The sequence below is a fragment of the Corythoichthys intestinalis genome, chromosome 1, assembly GCF_030265065.1.
Source record: "Corythoichthys intestinalis isolate RoL2023-P3 chromosome 1, ASM3026506v1, whole genome shotgun sequence".
Lineage (NCBI taxonomy): Eukaryota > Metazoa > Chordata > Actinopteri > Syngnathiformes > Syngnathidae > Corythoichthys > Corythoichthys intestinalis.
In genome coordinates this window covers 39,233,470-39,246,806 of record NC_080395.1, presented here as the reverse complement: position 1 = coordinate 39,246,806, position 13,337 = coordinate 39,233,470, and the positions used below count along the sequence as shown (strand labels likewise).

The following is a 13,337-nucleotide window of genomic DNA, read 5'->3' as shown; positions in this document are numbered from 1 at the left end:
CTACCACCACCGTGCTTGACGGTAGGCATGGTGTACTTGGGGTTAAAGGCCTCACCTTTTCTCCTCCAAACATATTGCTGGGCATTGTGGCCAAACAGCTTGATTTTTGTTTCGTCTGACCACAGAACTTTCCTCCAGAAGGTCTTATCTTTGTCCATGTGATCAGCAGCAAACTTCAGTCGAGCCTTAAGGTGCCGGAGCAATGGCTTCCTTCTTGCACGGCAGCCTCTCAGTCCATGGAGATGCAAAACACGCTTGACTGTGGACACTGACACCTGTGTTCCAGCAGCTTCTAATTCTTAGCAGATCTGCTTTTTGGTGATTCTCGGTTGAATCTTCACCCTCCTGACCAATTTTCTCTCAGCAGCAGGTGATAGCTTGCGTTTTCTTCCTGATCGTGGCAGTGACAAGACAGTGTCATGCACTTTATACTTACAAACAATTGTTTGCACTGTTGCTCTTGGGACCTGCAGCTGCTTTGAAATGGCTCCAAGTGACTTTCCTGACTTGTTCAAGTCAATGATTCGCTTTTTCAGATCCATGTATGTATATTTTTGACCCAGCAGATTTGATCATTTTTTCTTTTAGCCCATAATAAAGTCATAAAAGAACCTAACTTCATGAATGTTTTTTGTGACAAAGAAGTATCTGTTCCAATCACTCTATCGGAGAAAAATCAGAGTTGTAAAAATAACTGGAAACTCAAGAGAGCCATGACATTATGTTCTTCACAAGTGTATGTAAACTTTTGACCACAACTGTAAGTTAGCCAATTGTTCTTTTGTTGTACTTAGATCCTTATTTTTTCTTACCGTTTGAGGCTCAGCTCAGCTATTTTAATTTCTTATGTTCCTTGTCCAGTTACTTGATTATTCAAACTAACTAGTTTATCGATTAATCGACTACTAAAATAATCGCTAGCTGCAGCCCTACATTGTACATTGGAACCGTTAAAGTTTTTAAATTAATTGTTTGATTCCAATCTTCAAGTTTTATTTATTTTTTTACAACAGTATGCAAGTGACTAAAAGTAGCAGAAACACGTTTCTTTTGTGTTCATTATAAAAGTAAAGACGATTATTATCATTTCTTATGGAGAAAAAAAATCATAAGACATCCCTTAAAGTGCATGTGACACGAAAAAGAATGTTTATTTCATAATACACGTGGTATTTTATGCTCCTGAATGCTATGGACCGCTTGGATGTGTGTGGAAGCGATCGCTATATATATTTAGTTTTTTGAATCCCGCGCCATTAAAATGAGTGACTTCCGGCTTCGGTCTTGCATTGACGAGGAGGGCGCTGTGACGTGTACGGTGGAAGGCGTCCTCTTCACTATACAGCGTATTGTTGTGTATGATGACGAAGGATTCAGCTGATTTTGCGGATTAATACGTTTATTTTTCGCATCACGCCAGCCAAACGGCTGCAGAAAAATCATTCTGTATGAGGGAGAGGCGTATGCGCCTTTTTGGAGTTTCAAAAGGTTACCATTCACCGTGGATATTGGCCAAAACAAGCCCGACGACTACTGTGGGAGCATTGGACTTACGAGTAAGTGAGTAAACATCTTGTTTAGTATTATGTCAAATACTAATACAGCTATTACAAAGTAAACACTACAAACTTTCTTTAAATAAAGGACTACTTATGTTTGATCATTGATAGGCATGTAAAAAGCTCTCCCCATGCACATTAGCAGCACGTTAGCTGCACAACAACTGCAGCCACCCTCCTCCGGGGAACGAACTGTAAATTGCTCTCCGCCGGGCGGTTTGCCAATCCACAAAGACAATCGACAACCCAGTCGTCATGTCCAATAATCCAGGCTAGTTATGTGTGATTTTCTGCTTGGAAGACTTTGAAACATCACTCGGTTCGGGTTAGCATGTCGGCTAGCTGTCACGCCTTTTGGTTTGTTTACATTCTCCAAAGCCGGGGAAGGGAAATGACATATGTCCAATTTAGGTGTCATAAAATATCGTTCGGGAGGTGCGACAGTAAAGGTGAAGTCGACAGTTTTGACCATTATGGAGTAATTTTGCCATGTCGTCCTGAATAAATGCATTTTTATGATTTCATATTCCATTTAGCACAAGACTGGTATTTGTCATGACCATGACATTTATTTAGCAATTGGGGAAAATACTTGGATAAAAAGAATATCTTGTAAAAATATTGAAGTAAAGAGACAGAAACAATGACATTTTGCAGCTCTCTTCGTCGCGTTTTCTTCGTTCTGAATAGTTCCCCCTCGACGGGCTGACTGGTCCTTCTCAAGCCATTTATATAGCTATTGGGGAAAAATACTTGGATAAAAAGAATATCCTGTAAAAATATTGGAGTAGAGAGACTGAAACAATGACATTTTGCGGCTCTCTTCGTCGCGTTTTCCTCGTTCTGAATAATTCCCCCTCAATGGGCTGAATAGTAAAACCGATGAGCCCAGTCTACCACTGACGTCATCCACCTGTTGGGGACGCTAAAGCCCTATAATGGTAGGCGTGGCTAACCGGCAGATTAAAAGACTAATTTCTCGTCATCTGTGCTTTGCTAAATTGTTGTATATAGTCGAATTGTCTCAAAATATGATTCTAATTCACATAATAATGCCATTTAAGACTTTTTTTCTCATGTCGTATGCTCTTTAAGGTTAGGGTGCCTGCTCCACCTTAGTAGTTCCCCCTTACACCAAAACAAATAACTCAGGTTTTAACAACCTGCTCATTATAAATTCTGAAAATTATTTGGGATTTTTGCTGTCTTTTGTTTGCATTATGTTCAAACTGTTTACAGCAGGGGTCCCCAAACTTTTTCCTGTGAGGGCCACATAACTTATCCCTTCTCTGATGAGGGGCCGGGGTCAGTTTGTAACAGAAAAAGTGTGACGATTGCAGGAGTGCCTAAATGTAAAATTGTATTGTTTTTCAGAAACCCACAATCAAATAACCCTTTTTGGATTCTTCACGGAACAAAAGTAAATAAAATAATAATATATTATATAATAATAATAAATAATAATACTGAAAAAGAGGGTTAATTTGACTGGGGATCCCTCTGTGGGTGTGTGGTATAAAGCTGGCAACGCTATGGAGTTGTGACTCTGATCAGAGAATCAACAGGGGACGTTCAGGATTTATTTGTTTCCTTTAATGATGATGAAAGGAGTATGAGATTTATTTTGTTGTATTGTGGTTTCTGTGAATACAAGATAACCATATAACATGTCAGTTAAAATATATGTCAGTTAAATATATTTAACCTATAAATATATACTGTATTATAAACATATCTATATTAACAGGAACAACATTAAATATAATATAAATGAAATACACTGCTTACATAATGCATACAATGCTATTCATTCACAATAATGAGCATACACATTAAGCAGGAAAATAACTAACAATTTAGATAAGTGAATTGGCAACAAACAAAATTCAGCATCCACCATGTAGCCAAAGGGGCCAACGATTAGCATTAGCGATTAGCTCGTGGCGGCTAACGAATACAAGGGACCCTCATCTGCCAAATGTGTTTATGCTCTGCCAAGGCACACTTCTGCAATATACCCACCTCTCTCATTCACACACAACACTTGGATTGCCACTAAACAGGACGGCAGCTTGAGGAACGAACCGCAGGCAGTGAAAGGAGGAAAAAAGTGACTCGTGTACACCGGTGTAGGTGCACTATCCTATTCCCCTCACTATCCACTCGAAGGGGGCCTGCGCTTGTCAGTGACGTTCCTTATTCTCGCTATATGATTATACAACTTTAACATTTGTTAATAATATGCTCTGTGTGTAGTATCATCCATCGCTTTTCCTTTTTAAATGGGCACTTTTAAGCGAACCTAAGAAGTAACAACGGGAACATTTTTAAACAGGCATTTCACGGAAGAGCATTTCGACTCTTCGGCCAATCATATAACGAGAGTGAGTGGATAGTGAGGGGAATAGGATAGTGCGCCTACACCGGCAGTGAAGGGAGGAGAGACAGCGCGTCGCTTTTCTTAAAGGGCCAGCGTAGTAACAATTAAACGAAAGCACAAACATGTAATGGGGCTTTCCTACAATAACGCTATTAATTAAATAGATAATAACCAAATAACCCTCTCTGGGTTCTTCACAGAAAAAAAGCCAGGAAATAAATAACACTAACCAAATGTGCCGTAGTTTGGGGACCCCTGGTTTACAGTCATCTCTTAATGTGTAAACCAAAGTCGATTATGATTTTAATTATGGTTATAAAGAAATGTGTACCGGAAGTTCAAAAAGTAACTGAAAAAACTTGTTATAACTCTGTCCAACATTTGTAATCCCTTTCTTTCCGTTTGTGGAACATGTGCACCATTAACCAAATTTTACCCGGCAAAGAGCAAAGTGTATGATAGAAAAGGCAGACAATATCATAGTGGGCAGTGTAGGAGTTAGTAGAAGCATAGCTTGTCGTTTATTAGTTCATTGACGGCAAAGTTTCATTTTGATGAAACTGTAAAAGTACTGTACAAGTGGGTTGGTGTAAATGAGCGTGGGAGAGAAGTAGAGGGATCTAGGGAGTAATGGAGAAAGGAAGACAAACAGAGAAAGTGGGGGATGGCGAGCTCTCTCCTCTGTGCACTTGGGTGAGTTTCCCTTGCCTGATTTGCGGTGACAGGCTTCCCAGCATGCTTTGAGCAGCCCTGAACTGCTGCCGCAAACGCGCACACTCACGCACGCACACTCGCAGTCATCTCGCGCTCATACCAGATGCGTCTGCACCCATGAACACACATCAAAACAATTGTACACGTTGATGTATTTCATGACACAAGCAGAATTACTCGGACAGATTAAGGACATTACTTTTGTTTAAATATGTTGTTGGCAATTAACCCTTTTTAGAAGACTCATTTAACACATAGGCTGCCATTGATGAGGCCATTTTGACTGGATTGGACGTTTACCGCTGTCAAGAGCAACCAATGAGTTAAATCCTATGGAAAAAACAAACTTAGAAACAAAACCAGAGTATATTTGTGTTTTAAATGTGAACATCACATTTTGTGTAATGTTGGCCACACTTGTATACCAAATGTCAATATTGTGAGCTACATGACCAAAAATGTGATGTCCCCGTATGGGGATATCAGGTCTCTATGGGGTTAAGTTTAATATTTAAATTTTTTTAACACTACTAAAAATTGCCACTTGCCATATAAAGGGTTAATATTAGTTGCAAGTACTAATAAAAAAAAAATAAATACAAATATGTGCTATAATGTAGGACAGTACAGTTCTGATAAATGTACGTCACCTGGCATTTTACAGCGAAAGGATGTCATTACTTTAAAAATGTGTTGGCTAAATAAAAAATGCTAGATGAAACCAAAATCTGCTATTGAATGTTTTTACTTCTCATCTCTTCATCTGTCACAATCGAGGCTGTCTAACTGCAGGCATGGGAAGCGGAGAAAAGGGGAGGGGGGCAAAGAGTGAGCAAGAGAGTTCGAAAGGCATGGCTAAAAATACCCTAACCGCTTATTCTGACCTTTATGTGTGGCGAGTGTGATATAGCGATAGAAGAGAGAAGATGCGCGCAAGGAAAAGAAGGGATGGTGAAACCTTAGTGGCAAAGTGATGGGGAGGTCCAAGGTAGCAAACTCCGGCCCCCCCTTCCCTTTTCTTTGCTACCGTCTCTCCATCGTCCATTACCGATGTTCTCCTCCCCTGCTGGAGGCGAAGAAGACTTGCCCCCATTTATTAGCAGGGCATGCTGGCCACGGAGACATTGAGTGAGGGATAGAGAGATAGAGGCAGAGAGGAAAAGAGAGTGATGGTGAGAATATCGATTCCCCAGTGTTGGCCTGCCCTGCTCCAGAGCCTCAGGGGTATGGGACTGGGGATGGTGAGGGGGCGAGAGAGGAGAGAGAGGCTCTGCTGGAGGGAGGGAGGGGAGGCAGGGATGGAGGGGGTGAGGGTGCGAGGAGGAGGGGGTACAGCGTGGCAGCTGAATCCCCCCCGGCCTGTCTACTGAGGAGCACGTCTGATTGAGCAGCAGCACACTAACGCACACTGACAGCCCGGCCTGCAAGGGGGCTGCCCTGCCTCTATCCACCGCCTAGCTAGAGCCTTAATGCACTGCTTGTGTGCATGTGTGTATTTGATGGAACCGAGACAGAGAGATAAGAGGGAGTGTGTGTTCTTACCATGGTAATCTTTGTAGAGTGGGCTGGTCTCCCTCTCAGAGCCTTTGAATGATTCCAGGGCTATGGCATTGTCACATAGCCTGGTTATGCTGCCCATTAGAGTTTTGCTCTGCAAAATGAAGAGAGAAACATGGACAGGTAATTAACAGCCTCCTGATGGGCCAGCAGTGTTACAATTAAATTAGGTCATCATTCCTGTGGCCAGGTCACTCCTGCCTCTGGTCTCAGGTGAGGGTGTTGCTGGATGGAGGTCTTGACAGACAAGGCCAGGGCAGTCAAATGCATGTATAAGTACGCAAAGTGATGCATGTAGTGATAGAAGCGTCAATAAGCAAAAGTCAAAAGTGATTTCACTTCAGCATATACTAGTAATGCTGAAACCACTTGCAGCAGGAGAGGATAGAGGGGAGGTAGAAGCAATCATTACATGCTTGATGAGGAGAGCTCCCCCTATTGGTTGGGTTAAGGACTTGGTGAGGGAGGTAGCGCATGGGAGAGGTGAGTGAGAATGAAACGGAGAGAAACAATCTATGGTGAATACAGTAGGTTGGAAGAAATTTCAACATAAACTACACAAGGAGGGGCGAGGCAGAGAATACGAGGAGTGGAGGAGGGGAGAGTGAGGGACATTGGGATGGAGGGAGAGAGGGAGTCCTGCATTATTAATCCCTTAGCCTTCTGAATCATTCAAATCCTTCTCTGTGTGTTGGCTGCCACAGCCTAATGCAGTTTTCATGCCTCCATGTCTTTTCCCCACTCTTTCTTCAGCCTTTTCATTTTTGTCCTAGTTTTAAAGAATGCACATCCTACTAGCCAAGGCTGCTAGCACTTACGGGGTATCTGAGGTCACTTGCACGCATGCAATTAAAAGCCTCTGTAAGTTTGGTTACAACAAATTATTCACAACACTAACTGTGGTCAATAATAACGGACTAAAACTTTGTCTATGCAGGGCTTCTAAGGCCACAAGCAGAGGTGGATAGAGTAGTTTAAAATGTCTTCAAGCAAGAGAATGGTTATTTTAGAATAAGACGACTTACTATAAGTAAAAAGTAGTCATTCAAATTATTAAGTATTCAAAAAAAGAAGGAATTTGTAACTTTTAATTCATTTTTCAATTAAAGCATGTCTATACCAAATATAAAAAATATATATGAGAAGGGAATGTTCAACTTCAGATATTGTCCAACAATATCACTTCACAAATTTATAAATCAGTATAAATTAAATCAAGGCACTTGCAGTCATTAATCCTCAGGTAAAAAATAGAAAAACTGAAACAAAGGAGCTCAGCACATGATATAGTGTAGGAGTGTGTAAAATACCGTGATTTCCCGCATATAAGGCGCACCCGTGTTTAACGCGCACGACAAAATTTACTTGTAAAATCTAGGGGAAATTATTGTACCCGTGTATAACGCGCACCCTAATTTTAGTATCAATAAATAGAAAAAAAAAAAAAAAGAAAACAGAGCTCTTGTACAGATACAGAAATGTCATTTTACTGACTGGTGAAACACAGCACAAGCATAGCACATTGGTAGTTTAAAACATTACATTACACTGACAATATGTACGGTAATAATATGATCTGACAACTTCTTCAACTTACCAGACTCCAGGAGAAAACAAAACAGATGTGACTTTTCTTTTAAAGGCTGCTGTGTAACTAGCTCGTTTCATCATGAGGAATAAATGTTTCTTCCATGGATTGATACGGTAAAATATAAGTGGTGATTTAGGTCGGAAATCAGAAGAGCGCATCGCTGTTGACTAGAATGTAACAATAGGAACTATTGTTATTTGGATTTGAGTTACCCGAGGGACAGATATAGTTGACGGACGCAGAAAGTCTGTGTTGTGTTACATTTGTTACGGTCCGAGTTGCGGAGCTGCAATAAACGTTGACTCAAATGAGTTCAAGAAACTAAATTCTGTTCTTTATGAAGAGTGAAAAAAGCAGAATTTAACACAGACGAAATCATTCGACCAATCAGAGTGAAGTATTACTGTGTAGCGAGTTATAACAGAATTCACCGGTGGAACTTATGTTGGCACATTGTATAGTTCCCTGGGGAGGTATTTTGTTGAGGGAACAGCCGGAAAGATAGTTATATTCCGTGGGTTGCATGTGAGACAGACATTGCTACAATATTTTGTTGCAGCCTAAATGTCAATAAAGCAACGTGGATTAGCTCCGTTGATTGATACGTTCCCTAGCTCGCCACGACCGAAACAAAATGGTGACATCACGTACCGTAATGGTCGGCAACGGATCGCCGCATACGTTTCTTCAACACAACATGGCCGTGTCAATAAAAAAAAAAAAAAAAAAAAAAAATCGGTCTTTATATATACAGTGCCTTGCAAAAGTATTCGGCCCCCTTGAATCTTGCAACCTTTCGCCACATTTCAGGCTTCAAACAAAGATATGAAATTTAATTTTTTTGTCAAGAATCAACAACAAGTGGGACACAATCGTGAAGTTGAACAACATTTATTGGATAATTTAAACTTTTTTAACAAATAAAAAACTGAAAAGTGGGGCGTGCAATATTATTCGGCCCCTTTACTTTCAGTGCAGCAAACTCACTCCAGAAGTTCAGTGAGGATCTCTGAATGATCCAATGTTGTCCTAAATGACCGATGATGATAAATAGAATCCACCTGTGTGTAATCAAGTCACCGTATAAATGCACCTGCTCTGTGATAGTCTCAGGGTTCTGTTTAAAGTGCAGAGAGCATTATGAAAACCAAGGAACACACCAGGCAGGTCCGAGATACTGTTGTGGAGAAGTTTAAAGCCGGATTTGGATACAAAAAGATTTCGCAAGCTTTAAAAATCTCAAGGAGCACTGTGCAAGCCATCATATTGAAATGGAAGGAGCATCAGACCACTGCAAATCTACCAAGACCCGGCCGTCCTTCCAAAACTTTCTTCTCAAACAAGGAGAAAATTGATCAGAGATGCAGCCAAGAGGCCCATGATCACTCTGGATGAACTGCAGAGATCTACAGCTGAGGTGGGAGAGTCTGTCCATAGGACAACAATCAGTCGTACTCTGCACAAATCTGGCTTTTATGGAAGAGTGGCAAGAAGAAAGCCATTTCTCAAAGATATCCATAAAAAGTCTCGTTTAAAGTTTGCCACAAGCCACCTGGGAGACACACCAAACATGTGGAAGAAGGTGCTCTGGTCAGATGAAACCAAAATTGAACTTTTTGGCCACAATGCAAAACGACATGTTAGGTGTAAAAGCAACACAGCTCATCACCCTGAACACACCATCCCCACTGTCAAACATGGTGGTGGCAGCATCATGGTTTGGGCCTGCTTTTCTTCAGCAGGGACAGGGAAGATGGTTAAAATTGACGGGAAGATGGATGCAGCCAAATACAGGAACATTCTGGAAGAAAACCAGTTGGTATCTGCACAAGACCTGAGACTGGGACGGAGATTTCTCTTCCAACAGGACAATGATCCAAAACATAAAGCCAAATCTACAATGGAATGGTTCAAAAATAAACGTATCCAGGTGTTAGAATGGCCAAGTCAAAGTCCAGACCTGAATCCAATCGAGAATCTGTGGAAAGAGCTGAAGACTGCTGTTCACAAACACTCTCCATCCAACCTCACTGAGCTCGAGCTGTTTTGCAAGGAAGAATGGGCAAGAATGTCAGTCTCTCGATGTGCAAAACTGACAGAAACATACCCCAAGCGACTTGCAGCTGTAATTGGAGCAAAAGGTGGCGCTACAAAGTATTAACGCAAGGGGGCCGAATAATATTGCACGCCCCACTTTTCAGTTTTTTATTTGTTAAAAAAGTTTAAATTATCCAATAAATTTTGTTCCACTTCACGATTGTGTCCCACTTGTTGTTGATTCTTGACAAAAAATTAAAATTTTATATCTTTATGTTTGAAGCCTGAAATGTGGCGAAAGGTTGCAAGGTTCAAGGGGGCCGAATACTTTTGCAAGGCACTGTGTGTATATATATATATATATATATATATATATATATATATATATATATATATATATATATATATATATATATATATATATATATATATATATATGATTTTACCATGATTTTACAAGTTGATTTTGGGGGGAAAAGTGTGAGTTATATTCAGGAAATTACGATTAACATAAATGTAAAGCCAGGGGTGAGGTGCCTAGAATACAATTAGCATGCCATTGTTTACACTGATCTTTCTGTCAGGTTTCTAACATATTAATAACTTGACCATGCAGTTATCACTGCACTCATTTGAAGGAATCGGGAGTGATAAATTGAGTTACAAATAATCAAAATAAGTTACAAAAGAAACTTGAAAATTTGAGTTCTTGTGTTTATCCAAAATCTTAAGTTACTAATTTTTTAAAAACTATAAATATATACAGTGATCCCCTCGCAAAGTAGTGGTAGCACTTATTTACATTAAAATACAAACCAAATTAAAAAAATTTTTTTTGTGTGTGTTCAATGTGTTTTATTCAGATTTAACAGCTTTGAAAAGAGATACATATAAGACATGTTTTCCCTTTTCCCCCCAAAGTATAATTACAAAAACAAACAAACAAAAAAAACCTTATATGTATATTTTAATAATAATAATAATTTTTAAGCACTGCAAATGTAATAATTATGATATATATATACATATATGTATATATTTTATATATATCATATATATAAAACAAAGATTTGTACATGTATAGATGCATATATCCTTACATTTCAAATCCGCGATGGACTGAGTGCACGAAGTAGCGAGGGAGCTAGTATAATTCAATATTACATTAAAAATATATTGATATAATTTTCATATTGGTATATCACCAGACCACAGCTATTTATTTTACTAAATAAAACAGATAAAACCCATCGGCAATTACTGAATGAAAAAAGTTCATGGTAATTACTCTTGTTAATAGGCTCGTTAATAAACGAGTTAGTTTGCATATGTTTAGTCCAGTATTTGACCATCAATAATTTATATTTGAACCTATATAACAATGATAACAATACTATTTAGCGTAAACCACCAAATAGCATCGTTGGTTTAACACCTAAGAAGAATGGTTCAACACTTAAGAAGTATGGTAGGACATTCTTAAATGGATAGTAATACAGTAACATCTAATAATCCATCTTCAGGTTATGTGAATTAATAAAAAACATTTTAAAAAGTAGTCAAATGTGACATCATGATTACATCACAACACACAACCTAGCCTTAATAGCAGCAAAAGATGACTCACCTATCACTTCAATATATCTCTTGAGTAGCATTTTAGTATAATTTATCTAGTTGTACCTCGTAAATTGAAAAGAGAGGCTCTATGCATGGGGCAGAAAACCATTTTAGTCTGACAAGTAAGTGAGATGTATGTGGATAAATTTTAAGGAGGAAAACGTGTGCGTTTTTTGTCAGAAAGGGTGTGGTAGTGAACGATAGTAGAATGAAGTACCACCAGGACAAGGCTAATTAATGTTTCAGATGGACTGAGGCACCAGGCTGCTAAGAGAATGCTTTCAGTGAGTGGCTCAGCTTCCCAAACTGCTCAATAATGAATTGGGGGACCATCGCAGTGTCGGACAGTTGTCCCAGAGCTATTACCAGACAGTCTTTTTTTAAGGTCCAGAGTTAACTAACTATGCGAATTACAGTATACAACGAAGACGGTTTCAATCACAAAAATGGCTAAAAACTCTCAATAAATATTCACTCTAACTGAAGAGTAATGTTTTAATTATAGAGAAATTTCAAAAGTTGCCCAATCAATGTTGGCCTGGTCAGCCAACACCTGATTCTACTCTAAATTTCCCCCTCCTCTTCTATCTCCAGGGTGGATGAGGAGGAGGACACAGATTAAGGGGTTTGAGGGCCAGGCCGGATGGGGGACTGGGGACCGCACCCACCACAGCTGACATCTGCTAGTTAGCTAGTCTACCTTTCTTCAACGAAGCCAAGGCCGAAGAGTGCTGAGGATATAGGCGTTGAGCCAGAGCATGTTGTGACAACCCAGCTGTTCTCAAAGTTTAGCATCCCTGCTGTTCTTTTTAAAAAAAATTTTTTTTAATTTTACATGTTTGATGAAAAATGAGGACATTTATAAAGTTGCTCTATTTTGTTTTTAAAGGGGGGAGGTGTAGGAGTTTAAAAAAAAAAGAAAAAAGAAATAGCTATAAGTTTAAAGTATAAGTCTAAATTGGCTCTTCTGGTGATTGTGCCTCTTTGGTCTTCTATCCAGGGGAGGTCTGTGCTTTGCCATATGCCTCAGCAGATGACTCTACCTTCACACTGAGAGGCCATACTGGACACAGACTCAAGTAGGCACACTCAAACAACCCCCTTCTAGAACACAAATGGAAACCTCTAGACGTACACAATTACAAGTAACAATATTTGTAAGAGAATAAAACATGCACACACTTCAAGTGTAAAGTGGTTGATTTAATTGAAACTAGTGATGCACGATAATGCATTTTTCAACCGATACCGATAACCAATAATTTCCTCCTCATTCCAACCGATAACCGATAATGTCAAGCCGATAATTCTATTAAAAGATTTATGTAAAATTTTAAAGTATACACAAAAGAAAATATTACTGTGCAAAAATATAATTTGTTGCTCTTTTTTTCAACACAATGAATGAACAAGTCGTCAATTCAAACATCTAAATAATGACAGATTGTCTGACATTGTGTAATGGTAAACCTTTGGCAACAATTACTTACAGAGTAAATACCTAAGTTGCACAAAAATGCGTTTAAAAGTAAGCCATTCCTAACATATATAACATTAATCCGCTGCAAAACACACCTCCTTAAAACTAGTCAGTTTTAAGTGTAAATCTATTGGCAATAAGTGAAATTATCTGCCATCGCTTCAAGTGTATTTCTCTCAGATTTCTTGGAAGAAAAATAGCTAGCTGAAAATAATCTTAACAGCCTTGTTTTAAGCAATACATTATTATACTTAATCCTAAAAAAAAAAAAAAAAAAAATGTTGAAGAAGGAAAGATTTTGAATAATATTTGTGGCTACAGAATATTGATTTAAGAATTTGATTATCTACTGTGACTGTAATTGAGCAAAGAAATAAGTTAAATAATTTGAAAAGTGAT

General features: G+C 39.0%; 1 protein-coding gene across 2 annotated transcripts in view; it reads right to left on the bottom strand.

Annotated features, from left to right (window-relative positions):
- The window catches only part of elp4 (elongator acetyltransferase complex subunit 4), a 117,047-nt gene that overhangs the window by 69,609 nt on the left and 34,101 nt on the right, over positions 1 to 13,337 (bottom strand). For both annotated transcript variants that reach the window (XM_057839807.1, XM_057839818.1), the window contains one exon: positions 6,196 to 6,304. In XM_057839807.1, the coding sequence (XP_057695790.1) occupies positions 6,196 to 6,304 (109 nt within the window). The remainder of the gene's footprint in view (positions 1 to 6,195; positions 6,305 to 13,337) is intronic.